This window comes from Musca vetustissima, unplaced genomic scaffold, assembly GCF_032173495.1.
Source record: "Musca vetustissima isolate MV318-11 ecotype Yass unplaced genomic scaffold, APGP_CSIRO_Mvet_v1 utg185373, whole genome shotgun sequence".
Lineage (NCBI taxonomy): Eukaryota > Metazoa > Arthropoda > Insecta > Diptera > Muscidae > Musca > Musca vetustissima.
In genome coordinates, this window is record NW_026887735.1 from 33,839 (window position 1) to 53,686 (window position 19,848).

At 32.4% G+C, this 19,848-nt stretch overlaps 1 protein-coding gene across 1 annotated transcript; it reads left to right on the top strand.

The window, feature by feature from the left end:
• The first annotated feature begins 874 nt into the window (after window positions 1–874).
• LOC133335444 (lachesin) lies at window positions 875–19,501 on the top strand. Its single transcript, XM_061543717.1, has 11 exons — window positions 875–992; window positions 9,666–9,772; window positions 11,802–12,009; window positions 12,116–12,277; window positions 13,062–13,190; window positions 15,265–15,355; window positions 15,525–15,608; window positions 18,054–18,163; window positions 18,371–18,433; window positions 19,031–19,291; window positions 19,419–19,501. Exons 1-11 carry the CDS (start codon window positions 875–877, stop codon window positions 19,499–19,501), a joined length of 1,416 nt encoding a protein of 471 aa, XP_061399701.1.
• Window positions 19,502–19,848: the final 347 nt, after the last annotated feature.

The following is a 19,848-nucleotide window of genomic DNA, read 5'->3' on the forward strand; positions in this document are numbered from 1 at the left end:
GAAGAATGTGTACTGCTGATACCGCCTGACTCCGGTAGTACTTTGTGTAAATAATGAACGAAAAAACAACGAGACCAGCAAAGAGTAGCAGCATCAGGAAGTTGTGTCGCATACACAATCATAAATCATTTGGAAAATTGATGCAACTGCAGCAGCACTGCCAACATCAACAATAAACTTCCATTTATGTTACTCAGATTGCCAGTAGAGGTATGTTTGTGGCAACTTCCGAAATTGTGGCACAACAATGATGTCCAAAACACTAAGAACAACAAAACATCAATGCAAGAAGAATAACAGAAAAACAAAAAAAGATAAAACAAAAAATTGAATATTTAAAAAAATTTGCATGAACATTTTGAATATTCGGTAGCTAACAACAATCTTGGCAAGGGACATCACATCGACCAGCGACCACAGCTTCCAACCTGAATTTGTTATGCACTTGTCAACGCCTGCTTCATCAATGACATCCAACCATTCCCTGATGGATGTCAGTTGCAGCGGTTCTCAATCATTTTACTTCCGTACTGAACGAAACGACCGACCAATCGAAAAACAAAATAAATAATAAATAAATATCTCTACCAACACAATCGACCCACTGGCATCCCGTGAGATTTTAATGCAGTTTCAATACAACGAAAAAATTGCCAAACCAAAAGAAGACCGAGGACGATAACGACAAGTGTTTTAATAACACATTCACTTCATTTAATGTGATTTAAATTCCAAACTCAAATACGAATGTATATTTTGGAGTATTTTTAAGTTTTGTGAGTAAAGTGGAGATTTCGCCAGTCTTTAATTACCCACCGCCAAAAAGAACTGGAAGTATAGATTACGAAGCAGCAACACTAATAAAAACAACAACATGATATTCCTAATGACAGTTATTAAAGTGCTTCTCATAGCGCTGAATATATTTCCAAGTCGATTTACAAATCGTAAGGTTATGTTTTTAATCTACCTAACAAATCTCGTTACACATGGTGAGTACAATTATTGTAATAATTTAAAATTATTTATTATAAATATATATTATATAAATATTTATTATTTACATCAGACCAAAATACGTCATTCTAGACTCTTCAGTACGTCAAGAAAATGCAAAATATTTGTGGCAATCCAACAAACGTACGTTATTTGGCGAACAATGTCCATTTTCTTGCGTTGAGTTGTGGATAGGTACCTGAAGACGTTGCTTTATAGACCCCATATTGGGATTTAATGTAGGTTTGGAAAATATTACCATGTGCGAATCAAATCAATATGAATCAAATCGGTTATTCAAACCGCTTCAAATTAATTTTACATGTTTAAAAATGTTGGCCGACGGTTCCCATCTTCGAAGTTAATCTAGGTTTGTTAAAATTATTAGTATTTGCTATATTTGGATGAAATTCCAAAATATATATTAGCTTGATATTGGATTAACAAATATTCAACATTTTGCATTTTGGGGAGGCGGAAGTAGTGGGCCGACGGGTCCAATCATCAGATATTAGGTTGTGCAAAGTTTAGTTTAAATCGAATGCTCTGCTTGTCTGATATTATACAATTAATTTTCAACACAATTTCGACATTCTTGTGTGGACCAAATGTGGACGTATGACCAAAGACTTAATACCCTTTAAGGGGGTGTGGGATATAAAATTGTGTTTAATCAAAATATGGGTGTCAGACTTCAAGTGTCTTTTAGAACACAGGCATTTTCGACTACTAAGAGTTGTTTCAAAAAGTAAATAATTGCACCTTTATGCTAAGCCTGTCGCACAGTGTTCATAATGACGCGCATTCAATATACCTCCAAGTGCCTAACCAGAGGATTTGTATCTCACTTTCATGTAGTTAGCCTGGATGGAAAATTCGACCAGGACCAATGATCAATATTGAAAATTTTCCACAAAAAAAAAATCAAAATAACGGGGTTTAGCTGCCTACAACCCTACGAATGCATCTTGGAATCAAATTATACAAAGATCTCAACTTTAGAGATCATTTTATAACACAATTAGAAAAAGCCATTAAGTGTGGTCGCGCGCTATATCCCCTTTTGTGCCGTAAATCTAAATTAGATCTCAAAAACAAGTTGTTGCTGTATAAAATGTGTATCCGTCCAATAATGACATATGACTGTCTGGTGTGGTATGGACATCAAAAAGTTGCAAATTATACTGAATTTGCGGTTTCCACGAAGTACTGAAGTTTATCTTCCAATACACATATATATTTTGCGAAATTTCATTTAACGGCTAAGATGTACTACACGTTGCATTGAAGTACAAAAAAAGTCGTAAAACGCGAATAATATTCGAAAACTCCATATGTCATTAAAGCGCATCCGATTTCGGTGTCCACCCTAAAAAATACATCGATCTATACCTATTTCAATGCGGTCCATTAAGAACCAGGGATGACCCAGGTAACTCTATTTTTGAGATAACTTGGGTACATCTCTCTTTCGGCTGAAGTTTTTAAAGTGCTGTTTTCGAAAAAGATCAAAATCCGTATCAGATAATTTGTTGAAGCGGAAATGATCCACAGAAAATGCAATTAAATCCGCGATATTTTCAGAAAATTTTTTTGCCAAATTTCGTGTTTTTGGAAGGCCAGTTCTAGTGTACGGATTTTCACGAAGAAGAAACTTAAAGAAACCTTACTGATCGCGGGTACCCATATCATTCAGTTGACAGATTTTATCGCACAAAATGTCCACCTTCGGATGAGTATTACTCTGTGTATGCATAATACATACACAAAATATATATCAAATTACTCAGATTCGCGACTACAATAATCTTGTAATCGATTTTTAGAAATTCCTGTTTGTGTATTAAGGCTAGAAGTAAAATTAAAAAAAAAAAAACACTCAAAATCGAGCCTCCAAATGTCAGCATCATTTAAAGGTAGATGCAGTTAAAATTTTGAAGAATGATACATAAGGGGCGTAGCCCCCATTTTGTTGGCTTAATCACAAATCGATAGAGAACATAATAAAACTCGTTCGCCTTAACCTGCTTTTACACATTTACACACAGCTTCCACCAAAATAAAGTTTCGAGGTCAATATCATCAACAGTTTGCAACGACAGATCAATTAACCCAAAACTATTTACTTTTTTCATATACTTAAGTAATTCCCGAGTTATAAAGGGATGAACCTCCGCTTCAGCTATGTTAAAAATTGGCAATATTGCCCATATATATTTTTTGGCACTCCAAAAATCCAGAATGACTTTGTCAACACCAAGCATCCAAGGAGAAGTTGAGATGTATGTTTAATATTTCAAAATTCTTTCGTAAATATTTCGAGTTGACAAATTACGTTTAAGTTTTTAAAATCGTATATGCAGTATATAATTTTCAACAAAACCACCGAAGATTTTAAATAATCTTTTGAACACTCCTTCACACAGTGAAATATAAACTCCCAATAATGTACATACATATATGTGTATACGTCCATATATAGTAGAATCTAAACAGACACACATGTTGTGTGTTGCCTTGCAGCATCGTAACTTCTGATGAGTTAACATTTCTTTATTTTTTGTTAAAAAAAATAGATGTAATAAAACTGAAAAACAAAATAAGAAAAAAAAAAAAAATCGCAACAACAACCAAATTCTGTTGTGGTTTTGTGTGAACGTGAGTGTTGTTGTTCATATACTACGTTTTTTATTACAAATTCCTTTATATTTTCGATACTCACTGAGTAGATTGAAGTATAAATATTTAATTGGTGATTTGTGGTTTTGCCACAGACAAATTTATCCACAATGTGGGATTTCGGTGGTGTTTCGTTTGGTGTTACTTTGCAAAATGGAAATATCTCCAATGTTGGATAACATGATATGTGTTGGGTGTTGGTGTTGGTGGAGGGAGGGTTGCATGGTTTAAACTCTGTTGTTGTTTTGGTTTAGCACCATGGGGAATTTTGAGGATGCTATGAGATGGGTCTGCTGTGTTGTTTTTTTTTTTTTTTTTTTTTTTTTGCATATTCAAGGTTTTACAATCTCAGGGAGAATAACAAATTGATCAACGTGCGATTATAAGTGGTTCGCCACTACACTATAATGCCATTGAATGGAAATTGTATTGAAATGTTTTATAATTGTTTAGTTTTTAAGTGTAATAATTAAAATAATAATAAAAGTTAAAATGGTGGACGAATACAACAATTATACACTTCTTTTACACATATATAAACACAATCATATAGAAAGTTTTTTGTGAATTAACCGAATTTCCCAACCAATTTGTAATTATGTGCAATATTCGTTGGAAATCACCACAAAGATCGCAATATTGTCTTGGAAATTTGGTATATCCGTCAACGTTTTAGTATATTCCACATAAACCGTGCTGTCCATTATTGAAAATCATATTTACAGAAAAATTGTTTTCGAGTGACTAGAAAGTAAAAGGCTCATTCATTCAAGTTGAGTTGGCAACCCCTACGCATAGACGTCATTTTTTCGTCACTTTTAAATCGCTCTTAAAAAATATTATATTTTCATAAATAAACAAACATAAAAAAGAAGAAAGACAGTGTTTTGTGAAAGAAAAAACTTCTGGTATCAGGAAATAAATAAAATAAATATGCCGAAAGCTTCATCTCGACGCATTATTTGCAATAAAAAAATGATTTGTCAGAAGTGCAAAAATGAGATCAAAGAAGATTGTGATGATTACATACAGTGCGATATATGCAAAAACAATTATCACGTTCGTTGTACGCGCTTAACAAAGAGAGAATTTGAGAGACTAATAAAAAATGAGAGTGAGCTATTCAGCTGTAATGCATGCTGTGAAGAAGGTGGAAATGAAATAACAAAAGAACTAAACACAATAAAAACTGAACTAAAGAAACTAGAAAAACTAGAGAAACTTGATCAGCTGACTGAATCAATAAATTTTATGTCAGCCAAATTTGATGAAGTTTTTAAGGATGTAGCAGGGAATAAGAAAAAAATAACTGCCATTGAAAAGGAGAATAAAGAATTGAAAACTGAAATAAAATCCCTTAAATATTCCGTAAAAATTCTTCATGATGAACGCGTAAAAAAAGATTGTGTCATACACGGATTAAAAGTGGAGAGCGATGTCAATGCTGTTGATGCTGTGTTGTCGTTTTCGAAAAGTATTGGTGTTAATTTAGAAGAGAATGCTGTAGAAACGGCTTACTTTGTTGGAAATAGAAACAAGGAGAAGAGAAACAAAAACAAAACCATTGTTGTGAAGTTTGCTGATAGGGGTCATAAAGATCAGTTGATGAAATCTAAAGCCAAACTAAGAGAAAATGAAGAAACAAAAAATGTATTTCTAAATGATTACCTGAGTAAAGATCCATTGAATCTTTTACATTATGCCAAATCATTGAAATCTATTGGCTTCCAGTATATTTATGCCAGAGATGGGAAGGTATTTTGTAAAAAAAGTGAAATTTCGAGGAGTATTTTCATTAAATGCGAAGAAGATATTGACCAGATTCTAATGGAGGCAACAACAAATAAGCATTACAATCGAAGGTCTATGGTACGCAACAGAGAAATGGATGATGTGGATTCCAGTGATGATTGTGATGGTGCTGCGTATGAATCTCCTTCATAAATAAAGTTTAAAAATTCCGAGATCATAATTAATTTATTATATATATATTTTTTTTCATGGATAAAAATCAATACTTTAAAAAATTTTCAAATTTTATAAAATATACTTCTGAATTAAATGATTATGCTTTTCATATTATAAGTATTAACATCAGAAGTGTTTCCTCAATTGATAAATTTAATAAGTTTAAATGCTTGCTATCATCATTCAACAAATTGCCTGATATTATAGCAATTCAAGAAACATGGTTTCAAAAAAATATCATTCAATTATATTCCATTCCAGGGTTTAAAAGTGTGCATTGCTGCAGGGATGATAATTATGGAGGTACGACAATATATCTAAATAATCGTTTTGAATTCACTGTAGATGTTTGCAAAAGTGAACATTTTGTAGATATTGTAGCTCTTACCATACACAATTTTAAAATAAGAAATAAACCTATGAAATTGGTATCTTTTTATCGTTCACAGAAATGTTATATCTCAAACTTTATTGATATTTTGGAAAATATTTTAAATGTACAAGCTCACAATCCAATAATATTACTTGGAGATTCGAATATTGATTTGTTGCAAAACTCTCGTTTTCTAGACTTGCAAACATTGTGTGAAAATTATGATTGTAGCAATGTTCACAGTTTGATAACACGACCAGAAAGTGGATCATGCATTGATCATATCTTTAGTAATATATCTGAATACTTATCTGTTTATTCAGTGGAATGCGATCTTTCTGATCATAACCTACTTTTATGTACTTTAAAATTTAAAAATTGTGGTAACGACAAGTTGGAGACTCTAAAAAAGTATTGTGATTACCAAAAGGCTAAAACCATTTTACAAAACATATTGCCAAATAGCTATTCTAATTCAGATGTGTGTATTATGACTGAAGGGTTGATATCGTGTGTTCATACTGCTATAAAAGGTTCTACAGTTGATGAAAAAAGTAGTACACAATTACAATTTAAAATTTCCCCTTGGATAAATATAAATCTTCAAAAACTTTTACTACTAAAGAAAAACTTGTTAAAAAGACGGCGAAGGTTAAAAAATAAAAATGATAAACTTGAAAATACTCTAAAACGCTTAAGTCGAATTATAAAAGTTGCCAGTAGGATTTGTAGAGAGAACTTTTATGAAGATAATTTAAAGAAAATTGGGAATAATCCCAAAAAATGTTGGAAATTTATTAATGAATCTATTGGTAAATCCGTTAATAATGATATTGTTTTGAAGGATGAGCATGGAAATTATATAACTAACCATAAAGATAAAGCGAATCTATTTAATAATTATTTTCTTAACATTGCATCTGAACTAAGATCACAAATTGAGCAACTACCATGTCATTCAGTAAATGCTTTACAGACATTGCCTAGGGTAAATGTTCGATTTAGAATAGATAACATAAATCTGTCAGATATTTTATCCATTATATCCCAAATGGACAGCTCTAAAAGTCCTGGATATGACAACATTTCACCAAAATTGGTCAAAAATTGTTCACAAGAGCTATCACCGATTTTGGTTCATATATTTAATGCGATGAATTCGACTTCAATTTATCCTGATGCATTAAAAATACATAAAATTGTACCAATCCCAAAAGAAAAAAGTGTCACATCAGTGGAAAAATTTAGACCGGTCGCAGTTTTATCGGTAATCGACAAAATCATAGAAAAAATTCTATTTAATAAGCTGCAAACATTTTTAGAAAACAACCAATTAATGTATAAATTTCAGTTTGGTTTTCGAACAGGTTGTGGAACATCAGATGCTGTTGTAAATTTGACACACACAATTTGTAGTGGACTTGATAAGGGGTTCAATGGTGTATCTGCAATATTTTTTGACCTTACGAAGGCATTTGATCTCGTTGATCACGATATAATGTTACATAAAATGAGATATTATGGTATTCAAGGAAAGGAAATTGAATTGTTTAAAAGCTATTTAAAAAACAGAAAACAATATGTTGAAATTCATGGCGAAAAAAGTTATTTGGGTTCAATAAATGTTGGGGTTCCACAGGGAAGTGGTCTAGGTCCCTTGCTGTTTTCCATTTATATGAATGATATACAAAACCTTTGTCTCTTTGGAAAACTTATTATGTATGCAGATGAGATAGAGTTGAAAGTTAGGATGGAACGAGATGCTGCTTTAATAGTTGAATTTTCGCGATTAAACCGTTTATTACTAAACCCTAAAAAAACTCAAATTATTAGATTTAGACCGCAAGCATTAAGACCAGATGCAGAGAAATTTTGCGTATATGTGGATGGTAAAAGTATATGTGAAGTTTTTAGGAATACATCTTCAGAGTAATTTATGTTGGGACGTGCATATTGAAGAACTTAAGAAGAAAATAGCACCTGCAGTCGGTATTTTGTACAAAATGCAAAGTAAATTAAATCAAACAACAAAACTAATGATATTCAATTCCTTAATACAATCACATTTGAATTATATGGCAATAATATATGCTTATAATAAATCAAATATAGCATTGAAATCTTTGCAAAGAATGCAAAATAAAGCATTAAAAATTGTTTACAAACTGCCAAATGCATATTCTACCACTTCATTGTTTAAAAACTATTCATCAAATATATTTCCAATACATGGTTTACACATCTACCAAACATTAATTTATGTTTTCAAAAATATCAATAATATTGGTCACCAAACGATTATATTAGAACAAAACCAAAATAATATCCAAACACGCAATTGTAGCAATTTGAGAATATCAAAATGTAGATTAGAGAAAACGAAACAAAGAATTGACTATACAGGGACAAAGAAATTTAATGAGTTGCCTGGATATATAAAATCTTCACAAACATTATCAAAATTTAAACCCGCATGTAAAAACTACTTGTGCAGTCTGATGGAAACACTTTTGTTGTAAATTAAATATATATTATGATTATTACTATTGAAATATGAATTATTTAATTGTAAATATACATTGAAATGTTTTAAAAAGTTGCCAACTGCCTCAATAATGCCATCTTGGCGCTGAGGCTTTACATAAAATGATTGTATCATAATAATATATAAAAATAAATAAATTACAAAATAAAAAAATATAATAATGTTTCATGGTTAGACGAAGCCCCCATATAACGTTTCCTACCCATTTTAGAAATTTTGTACAAAAACATGTGTATCCCATGGAAGCAATTGTAGGTGTGAGGATTAATTATCCATTGCTACAACAAAAATCAGCTTTGAAAAGGACTGTTCCTAGAATGAAGACAAATGTCGAACTTTGACAAATTTGAATTTAATTCGCATATGCAAGTTTCGCATCAGGGCGGAATAAATACAAGTTATCAACGTACGACCTTTGTAAAGCCACATAGCCCAATATGCCTGATGAGCCGCTTTACCAACGGCGAAACGCGTCGCATAATGGTGGGTACGTAGGTTCTTCTCCTGGCTTTCCTTTTCATTGCAAAACTTAGATCATCAAGCTCGACTCGAAAGAGTATAAATAATCACTTAAAAATTACTTTCAAATGATCACTGCCCTTACAAGGCAAAATTCAAATAACAAAAAGCCTGAAAATATTATTTTTACCACCCTCTTCCTACTAACGTCAGCCTAACATAGTCTTGTTCTTTTAATATCAATTATCATCCTATTAACACATCATTACGTTATTATGGTAACTGGAAATGAAATTTCAATTACATTATGACAACAATATATTTATTACAAATTTCAATAAAACACCACACACTTTTTTGCAATGAGACCTTTAATGGAATTAGTATGACATTTGGATTTTCTGGAGTATTATGTTATTCATTACACCAGAGGATGCCCATAGATAAGGCTTACATCTTAATATTAATATAATTTGGAACGTGTTTGTTTTCCACAAAGATGACCATACACGACGTACATTCTCAACATTAATTACATCTTCTAGTTTTTTCTCATTTGCTTTTCTTTCGCTTTGCTACTCATAAAATTTAGCCATCCTCTTTTTATTCTTTGTCTTATGCTTGTTTTCATTTATTTATTTCCAGTTATGATGGATGAACCTCGTTTTGCACAACCAATACCAAATGTAACAGTGGCTGTGGGACGTGATGCCAATTTACCCTGTGTGGTGGAGCATTTGGGCGGCTATAAGGTAAGAAGCCAAAAGGAGTCAAGCCATTACAGCAAATATCCATCTCGGGCTGCAAAAAGGGCTACTTTCGCATGAATTACAAACGTTAGTTTAATGACCTCTGCAATATGCCAGTCATCAAAATGAATTATCCTATCATTTGTTTATTGTAAAACAAGGCTAAAATCATCCAAACATACAGGCAGACAGACAAGCGTTTGTTTAACTTTTTTGCCTTTTGAAAATATGTAGAACCCTAAGCAATAAATCTATACAAGGGAAGAATTATTGCAACTATTAAAAGGGGTTGTTTGGTATAATATGGAAAATATAAATATATTTTTGAGGGATTTTAAATTATTTATTATAAGCTAGAGGATAACTTTAAAAGGTCTAAAAAGTCATAATGAACAAATAATTAATCTAGAAACTAAATCATCTTTAAAAAGATGTAGCGAAATCGCCCTCGATCCATGATCGATGCAAATATTTCAATGTACAAAATTACTGACCCTCCATAGTCTCCATCTGGAGATTTCTTCATTTGTAAGGATTATTACGATATGCGCAAAAGCCAGGACGGTCGAACATATCAAAATTAAATCCGAATTGTTTAAAAGGATTTTTTTAAGGCACTCTTTTTTCAAACCTTATTAAACCCTATGTTATCACAAACAGTCATTAGTCTTTATATACCATTACATTAGAGCTGTATTTAATTTTATATATATTGTGTGAAGACCAGTTACGACGAGACCAGTTACATATAATGTTTATGTGAAAATAAGTAAATAATTAGACTTTTGCTGAAATCTCGATAGACTTCGCCATATTAAAACCGGTAAGGACAGTATATGAACCAACTTAAATCAATCCACACCCATGCCATGCTAAAATCTGTGAAAAATTTAATCTCAATCATATCATACCAACTTCAGAACTTTGTGCACAATTTGGGGTCCTACGGTCAAACTTTTGGTTTTGTGAACTATTTGGTTAAAATCGAACGAAAATATATATGGAAGCTATATCTAAATCTGAACAGATTTCAACACAATTTCACACACGTCAGACACACTTTGTGACTTAGTTTAACTATTGTGGAATTTAATTTGAACCGATTATATCCAAAAGAACCCTATCCTCAAAATTAATCATCATATTATTCTTAGAATATTTAGTTTCAAAATTATATAAACCAAGTACCGTTGGTAATAAGGTACAAAGTTGACAACAGAATTGCCTTCATTTTGAATTTTTTTTTAGTTTTAATAATGATTATATCACACTGGCCCCTCAGGACATGTTTTACTAACCATAAGTAAATTTGTTTCAGATCATAATTGTAGTTCGTAGTTCAATTAAAATAGTCAAAGAGACATATATTAAATCTGCTACTGGCGGTATTAACAATTGACAATCCCCTGTATACTGCGTGATGTAGGGCAATACCTGAAGAAATTCGCCACATTGACTCCAAATGATCGGATTGGAGCATAGGTTTAAATAAGCCATTTGGGTTTACAATACAAAACATTATAATTTCTCCATTAATGCACGATATTATATAAATTTATAAATTTTTGGACACTGAAGTAGAAAGAAAACACCTTTTTGTAATAAACTTCTTCAAAAGAATTGGGGTAGTATTTATTTAAACCCATTTGTAAACATATTCCAATTTGTATTCCCATGTTGACTTTGTGTTCTTTTAACACTCCAGATTTTTGGTTATGCTATTCTTCACAACTCTTTGAATCAAGCAATGTTGGAAATAGTTTTTTTGTCCTTACTTATTTATCCTGAACTATTACACAATACAAAGAACACCTAGATTCCCTATATCAATACTGAATGAGGGCAATATAAATATCTTTGTAGAATATTTGTTTCTTGTTTAATGTTCACTTGACAATTTGCATTCCTGGTATTGCAAAGAAAACTTTTATCTTACGTTGGCATCTTTTGTGTCTGGAAACATATTGAAAATAGTTTTTTTTGTTCTTTCTGTCTCTTTTCTTTGTTTCCTTCCTTGCTGTGTCATTGGCAGGTTGCTTGGATACATATTGACAGACAAATGATTTTGACAATACATCGCCATGTTATCTCAAGAATACCACGTTACAGCATTACCTACGACAATGCCAACACATGGCTGCTGCATGTGAATCAGGCACACCAGGACGATCGTGGTTACTACATGTGCCAGGTGAATACGAATCCCATGATAAGTCAAGTGGGCTATCTCCAGGTAGTGGGTAAGTACCTAGATCTATATATATATATATATATATATATATTTGCAAAAGTGCCTTTCTTATTCGCCTGTACATTTTTTCTGTGTGTCTCCACTTTTGTTTGCAGTGCCACCCAATATATTGGACATTGAGAGCACTCCTTCCTCAGTGGCCGTAAGGGAAAACCAAAATATCAACATGACTTGTAGAGCAGATGGCTTTCCGGCTCCAAAAATAATATGGCGGCGAGAAGATGGCGAAGAAATAGCCGTCGAAAAGAAAAAGAAAGGTAATTCAACTATAATCCCTGCTACAACCAAAACAAATAATCAAACCCCCTAACCTTATGTCCTTTTTTGTGTATGTTCTTGTTTCTTTTTCGATTCTCTTGTTGACTCTTAAACTGTCTATTTAATCTCTGTTGGAATTGATAACCATACCTACATCAACCTTTTGAACCTAAACAATGGCTCGCACAAAAACAACGACGACGACAAAAAATCGACTACAACACAATCTCTGTAATCTCTCTCATGGAATATGGTACTGCTGCCATGCTGGATGGATGAATCTATTACACAACAATGCACACATTCATCTCATGCCATTGCACCACGACTGCAATGACATCTTCTCCGTCTCTCATCGCCATCGTCGTTACCACGGATGTGTTTTGGTATTGGATCCTTCGTCCAAACAAATCCCTCTCTTCTTCTTCTCCTCCTCCACTTCAAAACGACACAATATGCCATCAATTTACATGTTGCTTTATCATTGCTGCTGCTGATGTTGTTGTTGGTTGTCATGCTGCTCTTCGTCGTGTTGTTGTTTTTGCAACATTACAAAAACCCTTCCAAAAACACAAAAAAAACTTCTGAACAACGGAATGAAAATTGTTGTCCTGGCAAACTATCATCAATGAATGTCCGGTATATTGTCGGATTTCTTTATGTCGCTGTTGTTTTCGTTACTGCTATGCCCTTCTCTGGTCTTATCCTTTGTTATACCCCATGCAAATATTGTATTGCCAAAAATGTTGTTGCCCTCGCTTCTCCTGCTGCTGCCACACACAGTTTTGGTCTACGACGGTGAAGTACTGCCACTGACCAAAGTAAGTCGTAACGAAATGGGTGCCTATCTATGCATTGCCACCAATGGTGTACCACCTTCGGTATCAAAGCGTATAATACTGGATGTCGAGTGTAAGTAATAGATTAATGACTTTAAACTTGTGGTGGTCTTTCAAATATCCTTTCAATGGTGATTTATTCATTTGTCTATTTGACATATGGAAGAGTGAAAAGAAGCAAAAAAAGTTTCAGTGTTTGCGACAGATATATATCCATAGTCTATAGTTTGTGGAGGTCTAGGGAATTATACACAGGGTTTGTTATTCGTTGTATAAATAGTATATGTTATTATCAACGAGTTGACCAGAAGAGGATGCCCTATAGACTCCATCTCCGGATTTAAATTAGTTTTAATAATCAAATATTATTCTGGACAAACAATGAATTAAATCGGCCGGCTGGTCTCGTGCTCAACACAGACGGACATTAAACTTAAAGCATAAGAAAATGAATTCTGTTTTCTTTTTGTAATTAAGTCCTTCTTTTCCGCAGTGTGCATATATATATAAGTCCCTCTCCTCAGGAAGTGGGTGGTGCCTACATTTAAATACATCTATGCGAATTCTACTTTTTGTAGGGGTATTAAATTGGGTCGACATAACAACAACTTGATATTGTCATTCTTTGTATTCAAGTTAACTGTCCGCATCGGAATGTGGATTACAGAAAATCCGAATTTTCTATCGATATTTGAAGAAAAATATATATTTCTTTGAACCACACTTCCGTAGGTTATACAAAGACATGCGAATATATTCCCTTCAGTATAAAATTCATAAAAAATGGTTCCTGTAAATTTCTGTGCCTAAAATTGTATTTCGTTTTCACAGATGAATCCTCCAGAGTCCATATTTTGACATAAGGCCCAATTATGCGTCCCTACCTCTTGGTAGATTGTATAAAAATATCAACCCGTCCGAACTTAACAATGCTGACCATTGTTAAGCAATGTTAAATTTTAAGACACATTGCCCGCGACCCGATAATATTGAAATTTATAGACTATTATAGACAAACGGTAGTCTGTATTTTAGTCACATTTTCTAAACGAAATTTGGTACAATTAAATATAACATTTTTTATGGCACATTTCCAAAAAGATTGATGCAACATGGCTGTTTTTAGTAAAATAAGACATTTTAGTCGAGTTACTGACAATTGTAATGCTTCAATTTAATTTCAGAAAAATAACCAATTAGAGTCTTTTTAAAACTCCTTGTTTCACCTCAATACTTGGGCTACCCTAACAATAGTTTTTGGCTAAAAACCGACACCAATCACCTATTTAGTATGATTTCGACTGGAAAAATATTTGTTGCGGAAGGCCTTCGGTAACTAATAACCCCCTAGGAGAAAATCGGTGAAACTTCATCATTTTGCTCCTAACATTGATATCTGATGTACGCATAGGAATACTTATGTGAAATTATTTACATTTGGGTAACGTTATTACCGCCCACTTTAAAACAAACCCAAATTATCAATTATTTTACAATGTTTTGAGGTACAATATTGTTTCAAAATCCTGGATTTGAAACAAGAGTCACGTACTAAAAATCATACGAAAAATTACACTTCATTTTCTTTCAAGGTGTTGGTTTGCCACAACAAAGTAACAGCCGGAAAATATTGAGAACGTAGCCACAGTATTTGGTTGACGCTTACCTCAAACTTACGAGAGTATTAAAGTATTTTGGAGGGATATTTTGCAGAAACATGGGTAGAAAATTACGAGGTGTTATCGTTTGTAAATTACAAAAAAAAAGACAAAAATAGTATATACCTAATTGGTAATTCAATACACGTGATTGTTGTTGCTCTGTTTTTCAGACACCGCAACATTTTGTTGCTTTTTCGTGTTTTCATTTCTTCTGTTTGTTGTAAACAAAGCCATTTTAAGCTTTGCACGTAAATATTGAAGATTTTTTTTTTATTTTCCATGAAATTAAATACTTTTAAGGGATTTTATATTTTCCACTTCCACGCTTTGGTATCTGTCGAAGTCTCACCTTTGCTAACTAAACACAGCATCACTACTAGACAAGCTGTTTATAATGTTTTCTTTTTTGCCTTTCTATCAAATTTATTATTGCTCTTCCTTTACCATCATCAATACTGTGGCTTAACACACCTTTGGCAATAATAGTTTCTCCAATGATTTGGGTTCCAAATCAACTTGTTGGAGCTCCAGCTGGCACTGATGTTACCATTGATTGCCATACGGAAGCACATCCCAAGTAAGTTGACATTTATTAAGTCTATTGTGGTGTCTAGAGACTGCAGGAAGACAGACAAACAGCAGTAGATACGAAGGGGAAATTTTTAATTATTTAACAATTTTGTGTTCGTTTTCATTTTTCCAACCCGAACCTTTGCTCTTTGCCGCCCATCCATACAACCACACAGAGCCATAATCTATTGGGTTTACAATTCAGTTATGGTATTGCCAAGTAAGAAGTATAAAACCGACTATACAGAGAATTCCTACAGGTAAGTCACAATCATTTCTATTTACTATTCAAAAGTATGGTTCATAGTTAAGTTGGGATTGTATGACATGTGTGTGACAGATAAATGAGAAGACATACAGACATCAAGTCATATATAACTACAGCACAAAAGGCAAAATATTAAATATGGCTTAAGTCAGCACACATACATACGTACGTACATTAGTTGCTAATATTCTCAAATGGATTTTAAACTAATAAACAAAAGTCATTTTATCAAAAGTTCACAAAACTTGTCCCAAGTGTTTGGAAGTGTGTTTGTATGAAGGATGCTTGAATAGTGTACAGCCTTTGGCCGTTTGAATTATAGCCGATAATATACAGAAAGGAAGAAAGAAATATAATAGAAAACATTCCTTCTACGTGACCTGTTTAATACATTTATAGACGAAAAATGTTTAATTTTTTTATAAGCAGGATAGATTTTTTACAGATGAAGGTCTTCTACAGGCCTTCTACGCAACGAGACATACATGTCCTTTAAAGGCGGGACATGAATAGAAATATCAATCTTTTATCGTTATTATATAGACCGAAGTCCTTATACAGCCCTTATATTGTAAGAATATTTTCTAAAGATATTCTGTGGACAGAAGATCTTCTACAAGTCTTCTACTCACACAAGTGTTTATTATTATTATTATTATTAATAATAGTAGACCTCCTATTGGTTTCTTGTCGATAAAAGTTCTTTTACATGTATGGAATTACTAGAAGACTGCCTATACGTATTACATAGGAACATTATATGACACTATTAAGAATGAACACTTTCTACAGGATATCAATAGAGAGAAAAACTTCTACAGAGAAGATTTTATATACAGATTTAAAACCATCTACAAAGACTTCATTCATTGCGACCTTCTAAAGATGTTTGTAAACGGAAGGCCTTCTTTATGTCTTCAAAAGAAAGAAGACTTTACACATTTTTTTTTTTTTCAATAGAGTAAACTATTCATTAGATTTTCTATAGATGAAATACCTCCTTTTTAAATATAAGATTTATACTGTTCTTCAATATATTGAAGACATTCATATATTCTATTAATAGTATACATTTAACAAGGCTTCCATATATAGAATATTTTCCACATTTCAATTATAGGTTATCTATTTATATATATTTTTTGCAGGTCTTGTTTAGGGGTCAAAAGCTTTCCAATATATAAGAAAATTTTGAGATCTTCAATAAGACCTTCCACAGGCGTTCTAAAAATAGTATACCTTCCGATCTTATATTGACTTCTGATGAAGTAACACTTCAGATCTTCTATAATCAAAATACTTTCCACTGATTTTCAATGATGTTCCCATATATAAAACATTATTTATTTAAAAGTGGTTTATGTATGTCCTCTACAGACGTTAAACTTTCCACCGGATTCCCACAGATTTCCAACAAAGCTTCTGCTGTTAAATATTGTATATCACGTATTTTACAGATAGTATAGGATCTTCATCTGTAGGCACTAGTCCTTCTTCTGTGTATTAATTCAATGAACTGTTTTACTCCATCTCTCTTCCAGTGATGAGTTTTATAAGTATGTAAGTGTAACAAGAACAACAGAAACAATATACATCAAATGTGAATTGAAAACTTTGATAGCACACATGAAAAGAAGCCGTCTATGTCTTTGTAATTTCGGCTTGAACAATTTTCATATGTGACAAACATTCATCCTTACATCCACTATCTATCGTATATGTCGAACAAACGTTAAAACATTATTTATGGCAAATAGTCTAGAGTAGAACACAAACTGTCAAAGATGTCTTAAGAGACACTTTTAAAAGTTCCATTTTGTTTTTGTTCCATCCACAAGGAAATGAAAAATCGTCGAAACAGAGAAGATAGCAGAGGGGCGGTATGCCGAAGCACAACTAACTAAGAATGTTGAATAGCATAGTCCCAAAAATGCCAAAAGAAGATGAAAACTCTTAAGGAAATATTTAAACACTTTTAAATAGTTTCAAAAGTTAAAAGTTTAACATAAATTTCAGGCCAATAAACACGGTTGTCAATTATTGAAGTTGGAATTTAATAACAATTATCTAAATTGAAATTCATTAAAAACCGCGCAAAACTAGCAACAATTCATTGTAATTAATTTGAAAGCCACTTGAAATAGTGTCACATAGGGTGTTACAAGGACATAATGACTAATGACAAGACTTTTGAACTTATATGGACAAAGTTTCAAAAATGTATGTAGTTTTATAAAGTTAACACTGTGTGTTGGTTTCTGTCATTCAAGATAATTGCAATTTTGTAAAATGGAACGCTAGAAAATTAGTTGTTGTATGTAAATTGCTCAGGAAATCTGTTGACATATTTCGTACGTCTCATATTATGTCACAGATTTTATAGTTACTTACATATGAATATTCTTAATTGTACGATTTTATGTCTATTTGTATTTAGAGCTCATATGAAACTGACAATAAGAAATCTCCAGTATGGAGATTTTGGAAACTATCGATGTATATCAAAGAACTCACTGGGAGAAACGGAAGGATCAATAAGAGTTTATGGTAAGTTTGACAAATGAACTTTTTAACATATTTTTAAAAAATAAATACGTATATACATGGCCTTTGTTTTGCTTACGAAGCGACCTTAATTTAGTATAACAGGTTTTTGAGGGTTGCAATATCTCTAGTTAATGTATTACATTATATATCTCTATTAAATAGTTTAACAACATAAATTTAATATTTATTCTAATTACCTTTTTCCAGAAATTCCACTTCCATCAACGCCTTCCAAACAGGTGACACATTCTACAATAGATACAAGAGAAAGTAAGTAAATTATTTAACACTAGATTGACGAAGGCGTTTATTTTGACAGTTTTTCAATTTCAAATACAAAAAGAATTGTGTATATTATGACACAGCTTTTTAAAATTTGGTGACTTTTTGTACCACATAGAATTACGTTTATTAATCATAATAGCTGCTTCCCCCTCTTTCATTCCCCGTATTCACATAATCAAATCAAACTACTTTTATTATTGAATAGAAACACAAAACGAACACAAAAATCGGGAAATTTCCAGTCGATTTCACTTTTCAAAATTTCGAACATTTTTTCAAAATGCTAAACTTGAAAGCCCTCCCACCGAAAACAAATAATAACAACATTTTGTATGATTGTAAATAATGTAAAAACATTATAAAATAAGTTAAAAAATTTCTTTACACAATAAAAATTCTTTCAGAATGAGGTAATTTTGACCGATTTTAGGCACTATTGGTATATACAAAACTTCAGTCTTTCTAGTGTTAAATGCACCAGTTTCCTTATAATTTTATTGGACTACCATTACATCCATTTCTATGGCATTAAATATTTAATATATTTTTCGTCTCGTTTCGTTTTCCTTTCCTTCCTTTCAGATAATATTATCCCGGTGCGTAATGATTCACTGAAATCATTACAAACGGATGTACATTCGCTGAAAAACGAATTACTCGGTACGAGTGATTCAACATCACCTGCTCTGCAGGGTGCAACAGCCTTAGTGCCGTCATTAACTGGAAATAATTTACAAATCTTTGGATCATCCAGTAGTTCGGTGGAACGTAAAGGTTTACTGGCGATAGGAAAAAGTATGTCATACACAGAACTGCCACCCAATCATCTGGAAGATGCTTCAGGTGATTATATTAAAAGCATTTTAAATTATCTTTAAATAATTGCATATAACTCTATTTTAAATTTCTAAATACATTTTTCCGAAAAAAATCAACCATTTTTTTTTAATATTTCCCTATCACATTTCAGCCTGGACAGCTAAACCCACCCTATACTTAATAGTATATTGCAGCAGTTTTGCGTGGCTATTCTTAAGATGGACGACAGCGTAAAAGTGTCATGTCGATGACAACCATATCCGATTATCATATCGAACACCAGCAGGAGACTAATTTAATTCAATTTTCTATTATCTTATTTGAATACATTGAATGAAAAATTAACAAAATGATGGATGGTAGTCAGCACGTTGAATTATCCGGCAAACACAGCAAAATGCATAACGTCTCGAGGGATGAAACACCAAAGGTTAATAAATTACAACCCCCTTACTTAAGAATGACAATAATAATAAAAAAAACATGTACACACATATCAGTCGCATACATAAATAAGACATATCCAAAACACACACTCCGCTACACATTTACATTAATATATGCGTGAATATAAATCAAGC